The sequence below is a fragment of the Papilio polytes genome, unplaced genomic scaffold (genome assembly GCF_000836215.1).
Source record: "Papilio polytes unplaced genomic scaffold, Ppol_1.0 DF824292.1, whole genome shotgun sequence".
NCBI lineage: Eukaryota > Metazoa > Arthropoda > Insecta > Lepidoptera > Papilionidae > Papilio > Papilio polytes.
Window position 1 is genome coordinate 326,782 of NW_013524912.1, and position 23,234 is coordinate 350,015.

Below are 23,234 nucleotides of genomic sequence, written 5' to 3' on the forward strand. Positions count from 1 at the left end.
TGTGGAAGCAATTCTGCGTTTCGTCTGATGAGTGTGGTGCCGGAGGCCCAACTTTAGTCCCCTTTCCTTCCCATCCTTATGTTTATCAGAAAAGGAGGACAGGAAGGGGAAATATACTGTTTATGTTCGTTTCCACCTTTGTTGATGAAGGGTAGGTAACGCATTTCAAATTGCGTCATTGCAAATGTCTATGGGTAGCGGTCGCTTCACCATCTCCGCGGATTCAGGTGGCCGCTTGCTCGTTTGTCACTCTATGATATAAATATATAAATATATATGTGGTAAATAGCCCATATAGGCTATAGGCCACAGCTATATAGCTCAATAAGAAAACCATAGACCAAGTATTTTTATGAGATTTTTATTCATTTTAACTATTTTTATCTGTTAAAAAGGTTACATTCAATTTGATCAATCAATTTGACAGCAGTATTGTTATTTTATACAATAATTGTTGTTTTCCGTTTATTTCAAGAAGCGGTCTAAATAACAATGGTCCAACTTAAGCAGGTCTCTATGAGATTAAAATCAATCCACAATATACAAAAGATTACAAAAACAATGAAGATGGTATCAGCTAGCAAGTAAACATTTCAATATATTTAATACTGTTTACAGTGGGTTTACACCTTTGGTAAACGTTTATGGAAGCTGAGAAATAGAATAAATAGTTCCATAATTTGTTGGTCCTTGCAGATTTACAAAAGCGGAACGTGAGTTGCATGCAGCGCGTGCGTTTGGCTTCGGTCCTCGCAAGTTTTATGTATCAAGTCAGCTGCAGAAGGAAGCCCTTGATAAAAACGTGAAGAAAGAATGTGACAGTGAACCACCTCTTCCAGCAGAAACAAAGAAAGAATTAAGCAAGGACTTCAAGCCTCGCGTAATCTATATAGCTGTCACCTCTGATAGGGGTTAGTGAATGCATTACCTAAAAAATATTAAGACGGCGATATTACTTAAAATAAACTACTACTAGCAACGCTTTAAAATCCATGCAATCAAAATTTAAAAAAAACATTATCAAAGTTTTACTTCTTTAAATTGAAATTAATTTTTATAGATTATATTGCCCGTGACTACGTTCGCGTGGGATTTTAAAAAAACAAAAGTAGGTAGCCAATGCAATCGTCTATATCCCCTAGATCTTTGCCAAATGTCATTAAGATCCATCTATCGATCCATCAAAACTTTCGCATTAATAAAGTAAGTAAGAAGTTATATAGAATGAAACGCATCATGGATGTAAGATGTGAAGCTGTCATGTACTTCACTAATTGGTCTTCGGACCATTGTATCAATATAATTTCATCCATTATTAAGTGATAATGTTTATCTGAGCGAGATAGTCCCATTGACCTCAGAATGAGGCACGCGCGAATTCCCGTACGCGTTTCAACAAATAAGTACTGTTTGGTATTCCCAATAGCATATAACGTCACTATTGCCATACATTCTTACGTCATTCGGGAATGGTATACATATAAATTAATAGGAAATAAAACGAATTAATATAGTGAGTTCTTCGAGACTAAATTCTACATCTGCGTAAAATTGCCACTAAAATTAGTGTGATATATATTATTATCATATGGTAGTATATGTTACTGTTAGTTAACTATATTGTGTCAATGCAAACATCATCATCCACTTGCCCTTATCCCTTATGGAGGGTCGGCACAGTATGTGCTGCTCTTCCATACATCTCTATCAGCCGTCATAACTGAATCCACTCCTTTCTTAAGCATATCCTCTTTCACACAATCCATCCATAGTTTCTTCGGTCTCCCTCTTCCTTTGTAGCCATCAAATTGTGTGTGTGTGTGTCAATGCAAACATAATTATTATTTATACATGAAGGGAAAACTTTGTGACCTATTTTAAGGAAATTTCGCCAACAGATAAAAGTGTATCAATTAACGTGGATAAAAAGTTGTTAAAGCTATTCTGTCTTATCAATTGAATAGAAAAATAAATGTATAGTCGAATTTCGACCAATGGGCAACCGCTAATATGATCTTAATGAAGCTAATATTTTAATATTTAGTAAATTAAGCTTCGTATATTTTTTTAATCCTATGTAAAAAAAACTAGGAGTTTTAAAGATGAAAGCACTGCTATACTTAAGTAACGTTATCTTGTTACATAATCAAATGACAAGACAGTAAAAGTAGCAGTTATGTAATCTTAAGTAGTTTTATTGCAAATGGAAAGTAAACTCTAAGGAAAATTCTACTATTTGAGATAATAGATATATAAACAATTCATCACACAATGTATTTCATCACTCTCTTTATATGGAAAACAATATTAAATAATCTTCTTCTCTATGGCCATTTAATTTGTAAAGATTAAGGCCTACAGAATAAGATCATATAATTTATTTTGTACTTCTGTTTTTTACAAAGAGTATGTGAGGGACAATATGTATCGACACAAGTGTTATAGCAGTCGAAACTCAGTGTTGTGTGTTATGAGAACGTACAAAGGGTTATCAATGGTTCAGGGGCGCGGAGACACGTAAGGAAATGCTTTCGGTGTCAATAATGACGACATACTACGACTCTCAACGTATGTAAAACAGCAGACCCAACTATCGCAAGAGTAATTATAAAATAAAAATATCTAGTAGTGGCTAGTAGTGCCTAGATTTATCAGTGATTAGTTATCGGTAAATACCAACAAAAATGTTTACGATGTTTTTGCCTCTTAAGCGTCAATGGCTATGCTGCAATGGGTTTTATATTTTATAACAAACTGTGTAATTAATATCAATTGCGACGCTTACCGCCGATGGTTTCTTGATATCTACTTAACAATTAGCGCAGTCCGGACTGCTTTAGAGATATGCAATTACTTTCATTTTATAAACCGTACTCAATTATAATATTATTCAAACTTTATCCTAATCTCGAACATGATATAAACATAATTTTAAGTATCGACGGGTCTTAAGGTTATGCGGATGTGGGACACACACAGTCCATTCGTTATTACTTTCACGATCAGCCCTGATATCACCTTTACAGACATGTTCACTTATCTCGCCTAAAAGTTTTAGTCTTCTAATACCTATGATACTTATTGAAGGCTCAAGATTCAGCGCGAAAAGAAGTGTGCGTTCGCATCCATGTACACCCGTCACAACTAAATTTGAGTTCTACAGTAACATTCTTGTTGTCAGGTTTATGCGGTGGTGTCCATACAAGTGTAGCTCGCTTGATCAAGTGTACACTGGCTGTACGCAGTGCGGACTCTCCGAATCATAAGATCGTCTGCATCGGTGACAAATCGCGGTCGCAGCTCAGACAAATGTATGGTGAACATATAATTTTATCTATTAAACAGGTGAAGGTTTTGTATGTATTACACTATCACATTATGAAAATATATCTCCTGTAGTAACCATACTTCATACTAGTATTATAAATGCGAAAGTTTCGATGGATGGATGTTTGTTAGAGTTTGTAGCCTAAACGACTGAACAGATTTTGTTAAAATTTGGTATAGATGTAGAGGATAGTCTGGAAGAACACATAGGCTATTCATTTCGTTTTTTTTTTTTAATTTCACGCGGACGGACTCGCGAGCAAAAGTTGCTACTAAATATGATTTGTGATTATTTAAAAAAGGAGTAGTTGTTATTTATTTATTTATATAGTACAAACAACGGACAAGATATAATAATAAAAAGGAAAAGATTACACGATACACGAATGAAAATGTATCCATTACCTGTAAATAAAATTTTGTTAGAAGGATAAAAAACATCACGTTTAGGTTTCGATAAATATGGAAAAGAAGCAAAAAAGATAAATTAAAATTAAGTGTATATATATGTGACTTTGAAATTGAGCATATATGTTACGATTATATATATTTTGTATTAATTAACAATGTAGGTTAGTAAATAAATAATACTAAGAGTTAAAATTTTCACCAGATTGGCCGCATATCTCCTATTTTCAAAGATGCGTCAATTGTAGCGATGGCGATCACACAGTCCGGTTATAATTATGACGTAGCTGAAATATTCTATAATCAATATTTCACGCCTGTTAAGTATGTGACAACAATCGTACCTGCGTACAGCAGGAAGATTATAGAGGTGAGTAACAATAAAGCATCAAATCCATATAAATGATGAATATTGAGGTAAGCATTTAATTTAATTGTTTGAATTTCATAACTGTAATGTAGTAGTTTGAGTGTTTATAGCCTTAGCCTCGACTTTATTGGTTTTACTCAATGTAAATTAGGAGACTCTGGCGGTCAATATGGGTCAGACAAACTTAGATATAAAAAGTAGTCCAATGGTTTTAGTTAACTCATCTACCAACACCCTAACCGCACATGGCCCTTGGCTAGGGTTTAACCACGAGGCGATACTAAATGCCGAGTTGAAATAATTCTTTATTTCCAACCTTCGTCTTACTCGCTAGTCCTGACAACTCCCTCTGACATTGTTTTTCTCATCGATCCCTGACATGCGTAGACGAGTCTACGCATGCCAGTTACATCGCCACAGATTATAACCTGAAAACATCTCACCACCAGTTAGCACCCAAAATGACCGCATTCGATGACATCGAGGAGGACCAGTTAGAGAGCTACGCGGAGTGGACACTCGCTGCATTACTATACTACGCGTTGAAGCAAAGCGCCGCTTCTGAACAATCGTCTCGTATGTCCGCTATGGACAATGCTACGAAGAATGCAAACGAGATGATCAAGAATCTATCCCTGCTGTACAATAGGACTCGACAAGCTGTCATCACGAGAGAGCTCATTGAAATCATATCAGGTGCTGCTGCATTAAAATAAAAGCTATGTGAAAAATCCTCTAACGTATCGATGACAGGCTATACTATACATACCCATAGTACCTGCCATTTGGATTGACGCGTTGTCAACAAACCCACTCTTCAGTACCACGTGCCAACACGAGACCTAGTAACTCTTCGATATGTAAAATTATTTTTAAATTTGCTAAAAAATATGTAGTTAAATAAATGAAATAATTTCAATAATGTCGACATATCCTTTAATATGTTTACAGAAGTGATAATCTTTGTTTAAGAAGTAATCTAATATGATTATTTTTTTGGTAATAGAATTTAAATAAAAAACGATATTGATACAAATGAGAGATTCTTATTTACTTTTGAAATGCATAAGTTACTAACATCAAGTACATGAGTTTTGTAAGGTTACTAGTAAATAATAATTGCATTGTTTTAACTTACAAATATTGTTAACGTAATGTTTTTTGATGAACATTTTAAATGAACATTTTAATGATAATTATATCTAAATGTCACTGGTTTTATTAATTTATTGGTTCTAACAATGTCAGAATTTATAAAGTCTGTGATTACAACTTTATTCAGGTAAATTTGTTTAGATATGTTTAAAATTTGAGATTTCCATTATTGGAAATTCTCAATAAACCTGCATTTGAGTTCTACCACAAAAGACCACCAGCAACAGCTTTGCAGCTTGAAACGAGCTGGTTGTGAGAAAGAGAGATAAACAGAAATTCGTTCTACACTTTTTGGTTTTAAACCGGCAAACATTCCTTACTCTTTTATTTCTTACAAAAAATAAATTTGAATATCTATACTTTTGATTAATACACAATATCATACTCATAGTTGTAGATCAAGGTATATTAGCGTAGATTTAGTATGAAAAAAATTACACTAAGGGGTTGCTGAAGTGACCATTGAAGGATGTAAAGTGTGCTAGAGAACTTGAGATAGTTGCTAAATCAATTTTCATCAATGTGATTCTTGAAGATATTTATCGTAAGCCGCCTGATCCATCAATTTCTTTAATTCTTCTGTCCCTGCTAGCTTCAGACGGAATAGCCAGCCGTCCTCGTAGCACGACTTGTTGATCAAAGATGGCGTGCTTTCTGCTTTGTCGTTCTTTTCCGTCACCTGAATTACATTTTTGGTTAAATAACCATTTTGATTGTGAAAAACAAAAAATAGAAATGTTTATTCTAGTTTTACAAATACTTAAATTAAAAAGTGATTGCTCTCCTTTTAAAAATATTTTAATCAACGTTTGCTTCTGAAAATCGTTAGCATTTTATTATCCGTCCCTGTGAACTTTTTCTTTGATTCATTACTGACATTTAAATTCCAATGGCTCGAATATTTCATCAAAAGGTATGATTTCAATAAAATTTAAACAGCTTTGACTATCGTTGAAATTAAAAAAATGTATTTATCCAATCACATTCAGTTCATCATCGACAGTCTTTACTACCTACTGTTAGACATGTGCCTTATCCAATCTCTTCACAAAATTTAGTTGCAATTCCAAAACATTTACACTACTTTGGCATTACTTTCTGCAACTGAGATTGTTTAATAGCTTGCTAAGGAAGACAACTTAACGACTGTTCGCATATACTCTTACTTTTATAATAAGTAGGTATAAGAACTTACGATTCCTGATATCGGTGAGAATATCTCGCTTGCTGCTTTCACGCTCTCGAGAGCCCCGCATTCTTCCCCCGCGGACACTTGCTTGCCTACATCAGGCAATTGGACAAACACCACCTCGCCCAGTGCTTCCTGGAATTTAATACCTTGCTTTTTATAGCTGTTCATTTCAGTCTAGATATGTAGTTAGTTTAAATCAAACGTCACACAACACTGAACAAAGGCACACGGATCCTTAAGAGACATTCGTAATAAGTGCGTTGAAATTCATAGAAGTTGTAAGGTTATATACACATGTAGTTTAATAAAAAAATACTTATTTAAAAGACATTAGAAATACAAAAGAATGTCTTATCAGCGACCTAAACACGAATGACCCGGCCTTTGTGACGACTGCAGATAACGATGTCTTAAGAGGATCTTGTGTCAATTGATGTATTTCGTACATATGTACCCGATGCTACTGACCTCATACTTATGAACGGATGCGTACAGACCTGGCCAATACTGCGCAATTTTCGAACGCTATTTAAATAGTTAAAAGTTTATGTTTTAAACTAATTCGATATATGTAGGTACCTGTGCATACTGGGATATGCCGACAGTGCCAATGTCTCCGTTCACTGCTACCCATTCATGCTTCTTTGTGTAATATCTCGCTACAAACAAAACAATAATACATTTTAAAATTACTTAGAATGTGTAAAGCAGATATTTTACGCACAGCATAAGAATTAGTTATTCGCAACAACAAAATTAATTCCTTACATCTCTTTAGCTAAACTAGGTATCTAAATAGATAGAACAAAGTCCTACACTAAGACCAAGGAAGAACAGGTCCCCCCTTCCTACAGAATCAAAAATTTTGAAATAAGTATATAACTTTGACCATTTTAATTGTAGCTGCCCCTTCTAGACTTAGCATAGATCGTTGGTTAGCGACACCATAATAGTTAGTAAATAAAAAAATACATCGTTTTTCTGTCATCTAGGAAACGTATTTCCAATTCGTACAAAATTTGTAACTACGTAAGTTTTAGAGAAACGCTTGGTTTATTTGTTGAAGTACAAATGTGCATAGCTAAATCTAAACATACATTATAAACAGAAGTACAGAGTCAAAATCGTGAAGTTTAAATGACAAATATATAAGTTCATCATTTGGTTGAGCAACCGCTGGGCCATGTTTATGATGCTGATATTGAAACTTTAACACATAGGTTGAGAACTATTGCGCAAAAGATAACACCAAAGTTTAACATGTGTCCTCAAGATAAAGCGATCGAACTAATTATAATAACATTATTTACAGGTCTATAAAATATAAAAACGATGTAGTTAATACAAGGTGACATAACAAGTAAGTAATTATAGCGCCAATGGTCCAATGGTTAAACTTTATGGGCTATCGGACTAGCGGTCGTGGATACATATCCATTTGAGTATTGTAGTAAACCATAAACTATGTCACATCTTACTAATATTATAAATGCGAAAGTTTAGATGGATGGATGGATGGATAGATGGATGGATGTTTGTTAGCGTTTGTAGCCTAAACGGCCGAACGGATCTCCATAAAATTTGGCACAGGTTTAGAGCATAGTCTGGAAGAACACACAGGATACTTTTTATCCCGGGAATAGTTACGGTTCCCGTGGGATTCATTAAGTTAGTTTTTAACGTTTACTCGATCATTCTGTAACGGTTGAACATATCTTATTGAAATTTGACACAGATATAAAACAAAGTCTGGAGTACACATGGAATAAGCTTCATCCCCGAGATATGTCCGGTTCCCGAGAGATACGTAGTTTTTTGTAATTTATATAGTTCGTATGTTTTCTAATACCACGCGGACGAAGTTGCGGGCAACAGCTCGTTTCTAAATATATATGAGTAGTTTCAAGAAATATTATCAAGATCTTGCTTTATTTTATAATAAGAACAGACAAAAGCTTTCCTGATAAATATGGGAAGGGTAAACATGCAATATTTACGCAATAATAACAAACTAATATATAATCAATGAACTGTTACAATCATACAATCGCGTTGCAGCATTGCCAGATAATTGTGCTCTAGATAAACAAGTTTACGAAATACAGCAGCTAAAGAAGTAAGATGTTGGTTGCGTATCACCATATTTTTCTACGGATACTTGAATAGTTGTCTCTGTATGTTCAATATGAGGGCCAACAATATTTCAACACTAGTGTCACATCAATCAAGCTCATAGATCAATGTTTCGCTTACCTTTTTGACCGACTTCCCAAAAGAAGGAGGTACTCAATTCGTCGATATTTTTTTTATTTTTTTTATGTGTGTTACGGCATAACTCCGCCGCTAGTGGACCGATTTTGATAATTCTTTTTTTATCCGAAAAGTAATTCTACTTTTCATGAGTACGTTTTTGTTAAATTTTAAATTTATCGTTATTATCAACAATTGTATTCGATTTGTGTATCGCATCATTGAATTTCTAAGTTTTTTTTTATATATTATAATGTGGCAATCAAGCATGCGGCCACCTGAAACCACCGATATGGCGAAGCGACCGCTGCCCATAGACATCCGGAAGTGCAAATGCGTTGCCTACCCTTAACCGATGGTGTCTCCACCGTCCTCATAAGGAGGATATTTCCTCTCCCTAAACGTCTCCTCCACCGTCAAATTCACTTTTCCCTTCCTTCATCTTAAGAAAGTAGTGGAAAGGGAAAGGGACTAAAATTCCTCCGACTGCACACTCATCAGACGAAACACAGAATTGCTCCCACTTCCTGCCTGTCTTCTGTGTGGTTGTGGTAACTTTATTATGTATACTTTTGCTTGTTTTTGGATACTTTTAAGTTATAAGTTAGCCTTATTCTCTCATATGGTAGAGCTAATGTTATAAGAGTACTTATACAGCGTAGTTAAACTAATTGATGTACAGTCAGCTGCATAAACTCACGTACAGTTATATAATTTTTGAAACTTGTATGTAACTTCGATTTGAAAACTAGGAAAGCACGTATTTCTATACGTGTAAATTTGTGATCGGATACATTCGAATTCATAGAGCCTTTTATTTACACTAAAGGGTTACACAAGTTTCTGACTGTAAATCTACGTAAAAACTAACATTTGAATAAATAATGCTCTTTTAGCCTACCTCAACACGTTGCATATAGAAATCCTTAACAAGTAAAGGTGTTATAAGATACAAACTTTATGATGTCTCTCGCGAGGTACTCTAAGCCGCTATAAAGTTTTGTTTAGAACTGTACGTTACCTTTATTTTCAGTGCTGTACTGATGGTGTCGAATGCACACAGTTGTAGGCCGGTATTTTGTTACTCTAGCTGCTATACGAATTATGCTACTCGTCATCGTTATTAATTTTACACTCCTGTAATGAAAGGAGTATAAAGATAATTTAATAACGTAGTTAATTCATTTATCATTATATCATCACTATCAATAACAGTTATATTATAATTAATAAATTTATCATATGTTACTATGAATCACTTACTTAGAGGTTCGTAAAAAGTCTGAAGTGTGTAAATGAGTCGTGCGCCAAGCTCCGATCTCCCGGACTTAATGAGTCGCCACCCGGGGCTCAGAGATAACGATTCTACTCAATGTCACACGAATTCAACGACACCAAGATATCGCTTAAGAAAACTTATTGTCGCGTACATTAAAGTTGATTTCGTTCTTACTATACTTCATATCATACTGAGTGTTTATCCCTTACGGTGATCATTGTATTAATGAATATTCCCATCCTTTTCGTTATATTTGACGAAACAAGGACAACAAATCTCATCGCAGTCACACAATACACAGTCTTATTTACTGCACCATAATGGTCAATGTTCCTTACCCTCTGCGGTGTTCACGCGTGCACCACGGTTGAACACCACGTTGTCGACAGGGACGTGTCTTGCAATCTTCAGATTGCTCGCTGAACGTAAGTTAGGACAACCCTTATAATACTGATAATGATAGAGTTTTATTATATTATTGATTTGATAGAAACAAAAGCCTATCTGTTCTTTCAGACTAACCTCTACGTCCATGCCATTATTACATTTTATATTGTTTATTTTATATTGTATTAGGCTTCTTCAGGTATCTTTTCAAACAGAATGTTGAATTATTTGTGACTGAGGTTTGTTAAAATGTGGTGGTCTTTAATTTATAAGAAGAGTAACCTCCCTTTTTAAAGTAGACTTTATGTAGCCTTGATAATATTACTTTGGATACAGGTAGAGTAAAGACAAATAAAACCAACAATTTTCGAAAACTACCTTTATTACATCAATAATAATAAATGCTACATAATAATCAAAATAATTCGAATTGTACTCTAAGAAAGAGTTAAAGAAAAAATATGATTAAACTTTTAACTGTGCGGCCGAACTTAGATGTAAGCACTAAAAATATTATTTGGTCAGAGGACCTTATAATGCACAAGCCGCGTGTCCTACTGTCATTTGGCTTTGTAAGGCCAAATGAAAAATAACAAAACTTATTTCAAATAGCAGGGAGTTGCCTGCGCAGTGCTGAAGATGGCGCTCACGGCGGAGAAAGTAGCCGCAGCGCCCCCTACTACGCCCATCACTATTATTTCCCAGCAAATTAACTTCATCCATCCAGGTGCCTCACTGGAAGGTAAAATAAAAAAATATTTAAAAAAAACATCTAGTTTCACCCCTATAATACTTCGGAGAATTCTTGCTACAAAGGGCTACTTTTGACTGCTTGGGGTAACAACGTTTAAACTAATTGATGTTTTTACCTACGTTTTGGACAAGTAAAGAAATTATTTCAAATTAAGTACATCTAATTTTCTTTTCTGTTGATGTCAGTTTTTTATACATGTAGTCTCAGTTACCACCAGTTAAGATTGCAATCAAGAACGAAAATAGAATGTGAATTAACTTACGAAGTCACCTCTCCTTGCCTCGGGGGCTGGCTGGTGAGGTTCAGGTAGCAGTAAGGGGGCAGAATGAATGTCAAGAGAGCGACAGTTGTTCCCCCCACTAGCGCCAGTATGGTGTAGAACCGTGGCACGCTTTCACCGATGAACATGATCGCCGCCATTATGGATACACGGACAAGCGTGCGGTATCCGAGAGAATCTGTAATTAAAAGTAACACTTTAAGAAAAATGACTTTTATAGACAACTTCTATTGGTATTAAATATTTTAATTAAATATTTATCTTCATGACTGAATATTTTTCAACCAGAGTCATTGTATTTGATATTTGTATTTTAATACAAAAAAAAATGTATTTAAAAGGTCACCTCTAGGAATGTTGTACAATTCCTCCATTTCTTGACAAACAGGGTTTATTATAATGATGAAGGCAGAAAGCAGATGGACAGCCATGAAGATGTTACCAACAAGGGTCAAAGGAGTGGCGGTTAAAGACCCGGTAATGTTGGGCGCAACTGATTCACCGTAAACGGCGTAGCCTCCGATAGCTATAGGCAGGTACAATGCAAGGATAGCTGTGGAACAAACAATGGAAAACATACATTAAAAAAGTATAAGGCGCCTACAAGAATTTGACAAGCAAATATGTAAGACGTACAATTTGCCAAGAGCGTGTGTGTTTTTAAATAAACATTCTCACGACGCTTTCAAAAAACTAAACCAGTTCTACCATTTTGCTGTTTTAATGAATCATTAAGTTATTTTAAATTTAATTAACAATATGGCATTCGTTATGTTTATTGTCGAAAACATAACATAAATAAGGAACCGGATTGGTGACTTGCAAATTAAGCTAGCAATTAATAACATTAGTAATGTCTGTAACTTTTTCTATTATTATTTAATATTTCTTACCTATGAAACTGTAGTGAACACTTTTGCCGAATTTAGATTTGTCAATCATATCGTTCTGGATAGTTGGGAAAGTAGATGCCCCTCCAAATGCAAACATGATGGTACCAAAAGCGAGGAAGAAGTCTTGGAAGCCATGGATACCCCAGCGGAACACGAATGGTTTGATATCGTTCATCATTTGAATGAAATAGAGCACGCAAGCCACTATAGTCGATATAAACGCTATCACTCCCATGAATCTGAAAGTCGAAATAAATACATTTGTACTATCTATAGTCTAATATTATTATTCTCTTTATTAAAACATTCTTGAGACATTGTACACTATTTAAAAAGCATGGCTCTACTCGTAGTCCGTAACTTATAAAAGTAGTTTGAAGGTATCGACTATTTTAGACCCGTCGTTCGATATTATTAGTGGCCGAGAATACGGTCTGATAATTCACTTACACTGAAGGACCCTCTGACGGCCCTTTCTGTCTAATGCCTTGGGCGGTCACTTAACTGCCTTTTTTTTACCCATTTTTTCTACCTACTACTTCTTTGTTTTCCTCTTTCATGTAAAGTACATAAAACTTTCATTGATTACCATTTTTTACATAAATATGTTTGTCAGTATTACATTTGACCGACTTTTAAAATTTATTTTTTTAATCGCCTTCTTAATATAATATGCTCACGCCCTGTCATAAAAGGTAACGATTTTAAATCAATATTCAACTAGTTTTCATAGGATTTTAACATTTTTAGATAAGTATCTATTAAATATTCATCCGAAGTAAATAAGTTATTCATGTTTGGCAGCAAATAGGAGGCTACAAAATACTTCGTTAGAAACAAGTTATGTCATGTTTCACTTAAGTTTTAGTGGATTTAATTGGCTTATCTGTACTAATATTATAAAGAGGAGAGATTTATATATCCGGATTTTTGTATGTATGAAAATAATTTGAAAACCGTCTCTAAAAATTCTTTTACCGTTAGAATGCTATGTTATCACTGAATATAATTGTTATTATAATATATAGCAATTCCACAGAGCTTACTTTTCATAGCTAAGAAATAATTATTTGTTTTAATTTGTATTGTAATTAATAAAACAATAAAATAAGTTTTAATATTTTATCATCATCATCACAGCTCACTACGTCGACACTGAGAGGCTCGAAGCCTGCCCTAGTTAGGGGGCCTTAGCCAAACACGTTGGAACAATACGGGATGAGTGACTTCACACATATCTTTGAATTGCTTCGCAGATTTGTGAAGATTGCATCACGGTATTTTCCTTCACCGTAAGAACGTCGGGCAAATGTACATATGAAGTTCGTGAATTCGAAAAACATATTGGTACATGGCGGGATTCAAACCCAAAACCTGCCGACTTTCGGTCAAGCGCTTTAACCCCCTAAGAAAACGACGCTCTCGACGACTCAACATTTGAAGTCATTTGAAATGTAGGTGAACCGCTAGCTCGGTCCCTTTCATTCAAAATGTCGGCACCAGCACGCCTCGTGGTCGGCACGGCGGAAGCGCGACGGAAGCGCGTCGTTCCCTCGTGTGTGAACGCCTCGCCATCGCGGCAGCGGCCACTATTCTAAACTGTCCAATTCCTGTTGCTAGCGTAACTATATTTAAGTCTCGTAGTTATTACCCTTAATCCCATACTTTCTTTCGTTGTATTAAAAAGTCATATAAACATCCTTTAGTAGGAGACGGCGAGATTTTTTGTTTTATGAAACCTGTTATTTATATATTAAAAAGAGCTACAGCAGATTCTTTAAAAGCGATGATACGACACACCTAAAGGCTAAAATGAATGGAAAAAAAGGTTCAAATAATGTTAATATTGTTTTTGAAATGTTCACAAGCTAAATAAGCTCAAATTCTTGAGTAATCGAGATATTATATAAAAGAGTAAACTGATTCATTGACTTACTTACTGATATGTATATCAACACACTCCGCTAACAATAATAGGTCTAGAGACTTGAAATATAGTACACACATTTTTGTTCCTACAGAAGCGATGGACGAGTACTCGTCGTCAGCTGGCAACGAGGGACTTATGATGTTCCAAGCCGGAGCATGACTACTAGTCAATCATGCTGGCCCAATGATGGATGGTTAACTTCACACTTACTTATTTTTGAGTGTCTCCGTAGACAGCACACGATGAACAAAGAAGTTTTATTATAAATCAATTGCTTGCGTTGTGTGGAAATATAAATGGTTAGTGCTTACGGAGCGCGCTTGCGAGGACGGCGAGGCAACGCCTCGAAGTACTGTCGTCGGGTTGACGACTTCTTGTCGCTTCGACGGCGGCGTCTCGCGGACCGCGCAATGGCGACGCGCGAGAGCTCCGGTGGTCGAGTCGAAATATTGATGATCGGGTTGACGCCTAGCGGACGCCTCGCGAACCGCGCGGCGTCAACCCGTGCCAGCGAAATATCGCTAGTAAAATCCACAAAATGTGACGAAACATATAATAACGTGTCAAGCACATAATAAATCAATAATGATATTGACGTCGACACATTTCTTATCGAATTACCTTGGATGGCTGATTACTTACGAGAAATCTTTAGGTGTTGCAAAGAGCATGAGGGGTGTCATTGCGCCTGCTACAATCATATACCAGATGCAGAAGGTGACGGTGGGCACCAAAGGCAGCACCAACGCCTCTATTATCTGAGCAGCCAGTAACAAGTATACGACGGCCGCTCCAAACAACGACACGATGATCGCAAGAGACACCGCCGCACTGAAATATCAAACACAACATGATATATTCACATAAACTTTTTAACAATTCCTATATATAAATAAAGAGATGATTCGTTTTCATTTTCATATTACATATTTAATAGTTACAAACTGAATTATTTTCAGCTGCACATTATATTAAAAAAGGAAGGAATAGGGAGTGATTGTTTAAATGCAATTAAAAGATTTGCCTATTAAACGCACACTTTAGATATTTTTGTACAGATGTTCAGCATTGAAAGCCAAGAAATACGCAGCGACACTGAACCGCTGATATCGAACAGCATGTTTAGTCCATAATTATGTTCGAAAACCTTACCGTGTTAAGCATAATTATATCAAGATTCCTTTTATCCTCGACACGTAGCTTCGATTTCGACGCATATTTATGTTAATTTAAAACTAACAGGATTATCTTGATATCGTTATAGTTTCACATTAGATTCTTTTAATGTATGCAGAATAATTTACGAAGTTTATCGAATGTTATATAAAGGAATCGTGAGAATATAACCTCCATGTCTTTCCCAAAGCCTGATCAGCGATGATGGCGTACGGGTTCCTCTTCCTGCTCCTCATCTCAGGATCCCGACCCTCGATGATGGACCAGCAGTCGCCTAGACGACGGCCACTGAACGCGGCCATTGCCGCCATCAAGATGATTATTGGGACACCGATCCAACCTGGAACAGTTAAACTTCTTTAATATATATTCTATGATCATAAACTATTTACCTGTTTTACTTTAATTTGGTTTACTTTCAGATTTATTGTTAAAATAATATTAGCAGGTTATTTTTTGTCTGTAATTGTAAAAGTGAAAATTTGCCTTTTAATTTCGCTAAAGCTTATATAAACAAGCACTTAAAAGAGGAAGCCATACTCAGAATGCATACATACAATCCGACACAGCGTAAATTGGTATAAAGTGGACAAACAACATGATTGTTCAATGAAAGCGCTTGATCCTTCGCTTTGCCAATAAAAACTTACGCCAAGCAATTTAATCCAGATGAAGCAAAACATGTTGAGAGTATTATTCAAAAGCAACGCAAGAGTGTTTATTTTTGTGCATTTGTCGACTTAAATAACAAAACTTTGTCTACGAGCTCAGCTGTAAATCAATAATCGGTTTAAATTAATCTCCACCTGCGAACACAAATTAGGAATGACAGAAAAGGAACGCAAGTAATACTAATGCTGTAGTTAGAACTAGAAATGCGGTCACCAATCTCGGTCACTATGGGATTAGAAACTGTGTGATAAGGAAAAAATAGAAAAGTAACAATGCTTCAAAATAGTCACGTGGTATACTCTAAGTCAAAGAAATAAAGATTTAAAACAACTCAATTTTTATTTTTAATTATTTAAATGAGATGCATTTTACTGAAATTTTATTTATCATTGTGTTATTTGTTTAAGTCAATGACCAAATCTTATCTAACATATATAAGAAGCGGTGGGTATGTATGTGTAGCCGAAACGTTGTGCGGTGAAGGTTGTCCGGTTTCGGCTAATGAATAGTAGACGACTGAAGGACGGGATGTAATATTATACTCATATAACTTTGAGGCTTCATTCGATACCACGACGTTCTTGAATGCTCATTTAACGTTTTCTTATATTTCATTTTCTATAGTAACTTTTGCAACTCAGTATACAAAATACCTACTTTAATATCTAGATTGTGTCTCTCCGTTTACTGGTGCAATTTTTTTAGAGTATTTTAAGTTGTTTTGTTTTGGAATCAATAGATTTCATTATATAGTTCAAGAGTTAGAAATCGGAGTAATTTACAAGTCTCGCGTTTGAAGTATACTAAATTCCACCAAGAAATTATTTATTTATATATGTATTTTATGTTAAAATTATAAAAGATTTCCCGGTCTCGTCAACCGTGTTAACAGTCGTAGGGCACTTCAGCTCTAACATGTATTGTTATCAGTCTACATTAACCGGTTTAAGAAAAGAACCTTTTTAAAAACTGACCGATATAAACTCTAAGCTTTTATGAGTATGGTCGATATTCCTTTGATAAGGTTATTACATCTGTGGGCGTATTCATATTAGATAGCGATAACATTTCTTTGATTCATTAAAGTGTACACTCTGTTCACATGATAAGCATAAAGCGGACGCACAGTTTAAACCAACAAAGCTCTCATTTTTTAATTTGAACTGAAATTGAACTCAATTAAGAACTATAATTTCATTACACAATTTTCGATGCTCTATTATGTGAATTTAACTTGTGTTACTGTGTTTTTTAATTTATTTTTTGCATCTAATAACTCTGTGACATTGTGTAAAAATAAATTACCTGATTATTTGTAAAGGAGCCCTAAATTTTAAGATGTTTTGTTAGAAAACATGTGTTATTTACTGTGCTTGTCCGTAAAATAAGTTAGAATATTTATGTTTTATTGTCTAGGCAATAACTATACGTCTCTAATTATAATGTGAATAATATATCCATTAACTTATCTGAGAATTTATGACAGACAACAAAAAGACGTTAAGCATGTTTCTAACTTACACTAAAAACCTTGGATATTTATAAATAATCATATTTGTTACTTTAATATTGAAAATGCTTTTAAAACTACACCTTATAAAGCTACCGACCTTTAAGTTAGTCAAGTTGCCCCCATTAAATTAAAAACCATTTTAAGTAAAATTAACTTTCTAAAGTTAACCAATTGAGTCTTCGTAATAATAACTGGTTAGTAAACAACTACAGTTTATCTCTACCATTTTCTACATAAGTTTAAATTTGTTTTCTAAAAGTCAGCTTACTTCAGTATTAAATTCTAACATTCGTATGGTTTCGACTGTAAATGTAACAAGATATGTTGTGCTAATATGTTGGTGATGAAAATAAATAAGTCATTGAATAATTTTATTAAGAATTCTGTTACAATTATATATCAAATTACTCTTACATTATACAGGATGATAATAATCTGTTTAAAACTTCACATTAAAGTTTAAAGAACATATGAACTTGCATTTCGATTGGAGGGAATCATATCTTTGTCGCCGCTATTTCAAAAAGAATGAAAGAGACGTCGATATGTGTAGATACAAAGTTAGACTTACTACTAATCTAAATATCGTTGTTAAAATATGAAGTAGATACAAAAATGTATCTACAAAATTGACCTATTCCTAGTTGAAGTATAGGGTAAGGAAAGTTCAATTGCATGTCGTTGTGAAATGTTGCAGGTGTTTTTTAAAGTAATTGCTGATGTCCACTTGAACAAAGGTCATGTTTATAATCGATTTTAATAAAAAAAGTTCACTTTGAAATATTACAAGTTCAAAGTAATTGGTTCCTAGGAAATAATTAAAGTTATTAATTAAGAAGTTTGTATCGTAACCTAAAGTAATATTTAATGCATCATTAGTGTATATTATAATATTAAATATTTGTTTTCCCCTGAGTCTATTTCGACCATCTTACTTAATACTTTATCGTACTAATATTATAAATGCGAAAGTTTAGATAGATGTTTGTTAGAGTTTGTAGCCTAAACGGCTGAACGGATTTGGATGAAATTTGGCATAGATGTAGAGGATAGTCTGGAAGAACACATAGGCTACTCAATATTGTTCTTTTTATTACATGCGTACGGAATAGCTAGTAATACTATAAATGGGAAAGTTAAGATAGATGGATGGATATTTGTTAGAGTTTGTAGCCTATACGGCTTAACGAATTTCAGTGAAATTTCGTATAGGTATAGAGGATAGTCTGGATGAACACTTTGGCTACTCACTATTGTTTTTATAATCCTAAGCGGATAGAGTTGCGTGCGAAAGCTAGTGTATTATAATTATAAAAGTTTGGATGGAATTTTTCGGATTTTGGGGTGGAACTTAGGAACTTGATTTTATGGTAGGAAATCAATAACTTCATTTGAAGCTTCATTTATGGAATGTATTGAAAATCTAGACTGTTGAAATATTAAAAATACGTTATAAAGTTTTAAATTGGTGCATTTTTATAACAATAATTAACTAGGAATGTGTAATTTAATAGCTTTCAAGGCTTGCGTTGGATATCGATATTAATACTTACTAGTTATATGTTATAATTTATTATGAATTGAGGTCAGGAAACATGCACATATCAATAAATTGCTTTTGTTATCGAAACTTGATGCTTATCATGTTTACCTGAGCTACAGCTATTCGTAGTAAAGTTGTATACGCAAAAAAAAGAATCAACAGGCTAGAATCACACTTATATATATATTAATTCGTGGTTATCTTTCCAATGCATTACAAAGGACCCACAGATTTCATAAAATTCTAGTCTTTGCAGTGTTCTTTTGCAATATTCCCAGCATTAGCTATCAAGTTTGAATGCCGCTAAACATATATTTTTAGTATTGGTATTTTAATAATTATACTAAAAGAATATAAAATAAATAAAGCGACTCTTGGCCACATTTGGAAACTGTCATTATATCGATAAGCGACTACATTAGCATAGCGGCTCCGTCGGACATGTTTTAGTATTCTATTCCCCTCACACTTGGGACGGGAGATGAGACAGCATGTGCACTAATAAAATCTTAAGTGAACTAAACAAGCAATAAATGTTAATGTGTAAAAAAAATGTTGAAATATTCGCCTTCAGTGGGTGGGTTTTAGAATCTTAACGTGTCGGTTTAAAACTTGATTGAATAATTTAAACTTTCCATAGATTAATGGGTTAAACCTTATTTGTCACGGAACGTGAGTTAATATAATTTAAACCAAATCATTCACAAAGTTATTTCATAATTACTACTTTATTAATTAAAGCCAACAAGGGCATCATCTCTATTGCCATGCTAAAAGAATCAGCCCTTAAAGCTCAGATAAAAATCACTCAACGAGAGAACATACAAATGTTCTTACCTTATACATGTAAAGAAAAGTTTAAAAATAAAACAAACATGGTTTATTAAGATCATTTTGTCATTAATCATACTTCGCTAAAGGCATAAAAATTCGCTTTGAAATCCTTGGTAATATTGAAGCTTTGCTTGTACAAAAAAAAAACATTTGATATGAAAACGTCACCAGCACCATAAGAATATTACATGTTCATTGGCAAAACACTTATAAATCCCGCGCAGAATATTTGCCGATGTCTTCTTCTGACCACTGCTAAGTAACATGTAACGTTAGGAAGCCTTCGTAAATGCTTTAATTATTGTCTCTAGAAGACAGAGGTAACATTCTTTTATTCAGGTATTTAGCCACTATGAATTCATAGTAACATGAAAGTTAGTTGAACCAGGGTTTTTTTGACCGACTTCCCAAAAGAAGGAGGTACTCAATTCGTCTGTATGTTTTTTTTATGTGTGTTACGGTATAACTCCGCCGCTAGTGGACCGATTTTGATAATTCTTTTTTTATCCTAAAGGTAATGCTTGCAGGTGAGTCCCATTTTTTTGGTTGATTTTTGGAGTCAAAGACTACGACTTAGTTAAATCGTTTAGCTCAAAATCGCGCGATGAAATTTCGGGTCTTTTTTGCATTTTTTGCTTACGTAGCTACATAAAAATGATGTATGGAAGAATTGTAGCCCTTTAAATTTTCTTCAAAATGAACGTTACACCAGTAAAATCAATCAGGTAAGTAGGTACGTATCGCTTTGTAGGATACAAGGACAGCGTATTGGTACTTGGATGTCCTTTCGTATGTTCAGCCTATAATTTTCTCCAACTGTACTCGTTTAAGTATAATTATACGTCAGCTGGGTATAACTTCTTATTCTCACGACTGTTGTGCGGTTTAACCATGTACAGTTGGAACATTTGTCGGTGGTCCATTTAAGCTGGAGACATTTGTACGTTCTGTACAAACGATGACGCGGAAAAATAGTTAGGTGAATGCACGTTTTAATCGTATCTGTATGAAAATAGATCGCTAAGTGCATAAGACTTAATGTTTCTTATTATAATTAAGTCGTTTGCGCAAATCTTTGCTACCTAAATGGGTATTTCTAAGAAGAGGCTGAGTTTATCTCGTTGCAAGAAACAAGGCTATTTTTCTTTAAGTGGAACACAGTGAATTACCGCGACTGTTCACTATGCATAGAATCTTATGCCAATTACTTAAAGTTTTACCAGTTAAGTCGTTAACACTACGTACTACGAGTACTAAGAAAACTTCCCTGCGTCGGATGATAACCAATAAACTATGGATTTCTATACATAGTCGTAACAGTAAACATTTGGATTTAATTTATGCATTTGTTTTTTTTTACAATTGCATTTTTTAATTAAGAAATGTGTGTAATTTATACTTCCTTGTTCATTAACAGTCATGCATTTACTATCATCACATAATCAGCAACCATTGTCTAATGGATGAATAATTTGATGAATAAAAGTATACTTAAAAATGAGGTAATTATGTATCCAATATTTTTTTTTATTTTTATACACAAGCACTTCGCGTACAACGCCTCGGAGAAGCGAGATTTTGGCCATAAATACGTAATGAAATTAAATGGTCAAAGATGAAGACAAAATTAATAATGTAATTTAACAACGCTAGACTTTAAGCTATTTAATAGCTTAACAAGTTACAATACCAACCATAAAAAACAAACCCGCCTACGACGTTCTCTGAACTTCTTGGTAAAATGTTATCACTATCCGATCTATGGTGATTTATATTAGCAAAGCGTTTAGGACAAACATTAGCTATTTATAATACAAAATTTACCAGTCTTGACGAGAGCTCGGGGTAGCGCCAGCACTCCACTACCAGCCATCTCACCGGCCACCAGCAGCGCCGCCTGGTTTACCGACAGCCCTTTGCCGCCTTTTTGAATCTCTTCACCATTGTCATTCTAAACAAAATAATGTATTCCGATTAACACCAGAAAACAAAAAGCTGAGCTCGAGAAGATAGGGGTTGGAAATGCGGTAGTTATACGAAAGAGCCTTCACACAAGCAACTACATGCAGCTTCAAGAAGGTAGCATTTATCATGGAGACAATATGCCGGTAGCAACTCGCCCACAGCTTGAAGCTGCTGCTCCGGATCACTTGTAGCTGTTCATGTATGGCTGCCCTTAAGCTTATTTCTAGGAGACAAAAGGACGTCTGCCAAACAATAGTAGGCGTTCACTAAGTAAAACACAAACATATTCTTCAGATCTTAATATGTTTTTAACAAATTCTTCAGCAGAAAAATTCTGTTGCTGCTTGGATGTATAAATTGTAATTAATCTACATGTTGCGTAATCATTTTAAAACCTGATTCTCTTTAATATTACACGATCTCGTCGGAGTAAAACAGCTTCTTGTTAAAAGCGCTTCAGATTTTTTCGATATGCATTTATTTTATTTATATATTACAACTGACAGATACATTTTAAATTCTAAATTCAATTTCTTGCGAACATTCGACATACCTACTTATATAATACTTTTATACAAATAATACTTTAAAAAAAACGCCAATCATTTTCCACCCAGGAATTATAAAAATTAAAGTAATAAATCGTCACGAACTTTTACAGATCTTATTGGACGCTTCACATTCATACAATGGTTAATATAAAAAAGTAAGGATCGTAAGTAGCTCTTGTCACATAATAGCAATTGAAATTTAATTACCGACGCAGTTAATAAAGTAATTCAGTGTAATGATAAAATATTACACAATAGTTAAGAGGTAAAATAAAAGAGTAAAGTATTAGAACATGATTTTTTAATATCCTTACCGTTTTAGTTATCAGCGGAGTTGACTCCGATGCCTTTGAGGTGCTGCTGCTCATAGCTGCCTCCAGATTACTCTTCTTTGACATCTTTCAGAGATTCTAGAAAAAATGCTCATTTTGAGTTAACCGGAAAATTTTAAAAAAACTTTGTTAAGTTATTTGTAAAAATTCAAAAGAAAGTTTTCAAAACAAAAATTAATTGCGGTTCGTTAGTGACCGCAACAAAAATAATACCCGGTCAGATAAAAAAACAGGTTTCCCGTATGAGAAGTACCGATACTACTACATAAACTAAGAAATAAAAATTCTTGTTATTTGTTAAGAAAATTATTTTAGAAGTTTAATCTTACACGTGGTCTTTGAAGTGAAAATAGGGTTCCGAGGGAATACAACGTCCTACACACAGCGCGCCAACAAATCAACTGGCAAAGGCAAAGCGGCAAC

At 34.4% G+C, this 23,234-nt stretch overlaps 3 protein-coding genes across 3 annotated transcripts; 1 reads left to right on the forward strand and 2 right to left on the reverse strand.

Annotated features, from left to right (window-relative positions):
- Nucleotides 1-422: 422 nt before the first annotated feature.
- LOC106102700 (ATP synthase subunit gamma, mitochondrial-like) lies at nt 423-4,854 on the forward strand. Its single transcript, XM_013282253.1, has 5 exons — nt 423-584; nt 697-911; nt 3,182-3,345; nt 3,941-4,105; nt 4,555-4,854. Exons 1-5 carry the CDS (start codon nt 493-495, stop codon nt 4,819-4,821), a joined length of 903 nt encoding a protein of 300 aa, XP_013137707.1. The 5' UTR covers nt 423-492; the 3' UTR covers nt 4,822-4,854.
- A 556-nt stretch (nt 4,855-5,410) lies between these two features.
- LOC106102690 (glycine cleavage system H protein-like) lies at nt 5,411-10,119 on the reverse strand. The gene is made up of 5 exons (XM_013282243.1): nt 9,966-10,119; nt 9,724-9,839; nt 7,032-7,111; nt 6,456-6,584; nt 5,411-5,939 (listed from the first exon to the last, which is right to left on the reverse strand). Exons 2-5 carry the CDS (start codon nt 9,818-9,820, stop codon nt 5,778-5,780), a joined length of 468 nt encoding a protein of 155 aa, XP_013137697.1. The 5' UTR covers nt 9,821-9,839; nt 9,966-10,119; the 3' UTR covers nt 5,411-5,777.
- A 613-nt stretch (nt 10,120-10,732) lies between these two features.
- Nucleotides 10,733-23,234, reverse strand: LOC106103119 (lysine histidine transporter 1-like). The gene is made up of 9 exons (XM_013282790.1): nt 23,141-23,234; nt 22,794-22,889; nt 21,788-21,914; nt 15,573-15,741; nt 14,868-15,056; nt 12,296-12,534; nt 11,749-11,955; nt 11,385-11,580; nt 10,733-11,103 (listed from the first exon to the last, which is right to left on the reverse strand). Exons 2-9 carry the CDS (start codon nt 22,875-22,877, stop codon nt 10,968-10,970), a joined length of 1,347 nt encoding a protein of 448 aa, XP_013138244.1. The 5' UTR covers nt 22,878-22,889; nt 23,141-23,234; the 3' UTR covers nt 10,733-10,967.

Bases quoted from the DNA above. Each gene is read 5' to 3' on its own strand.
- LOC106102700 (XM_013282253.1), top strand. From the start codon at position 493: ATGGTCCAACTTAAGCAGGTCTCTATGAGATTAAAATCAATCCACAAT. The intron at 585-696 runs GTAAACATTTCA...TGGTCCTTGCAG, and splicing joins AAGATGGTATCAGCTAGCAA to ATTTACAAAAGCGGAACGTG. The intron at 3,346-3,940 runs GTGAAGGTTTTG...AATTTTCACCAG, and splicing joins TAATTTTATCTATTAAACAG to ATTGGCCGCATATCTCCTAT.
- LOC106102690 (XM_013282243.1), bottom strand. From the start codon at position 9,820: ATGACGAGTAGCATAATTCGTATAGCAGCTAGAGTAACAAAATACCGG. The intron at 7,112-9,723 runs GTAACGTACAGT...TTTTGTTTGTAG, and splicing joins GTACAGCACTGAAAATAAAG to CGAGATATTACACAAAGAAG. The intron at 6,585-7,031 runs GTACCTACATAT...ATTAAATTCCAG, and splicing joins GCATATCCCAGTATGCACAG to GAAGCACTGGGCGAGGTGGT.
- LOC106103119 (XM_013282790.1), bottom strand. From the start codon at position 22,877: ATGTCAAAGAAGAGTAATCTGGAGGCAGCTATGAGCAGCAGCACCTCA. The intron at 15,057-15,572 runs GTTATATTCTCA...TTGATATTTCAG, and splicing joins GCTTTGGGAAAGACATGGAG to TGCGGCGGTGTCTCTTGCGA. The intron at 11,956-12,295 runs GTAAGAAATATT...TTTGTTCCACAG, and splicing joins TGTTCACTACAGTTTCATAG to CTATCCTTGCATTGTACCTG.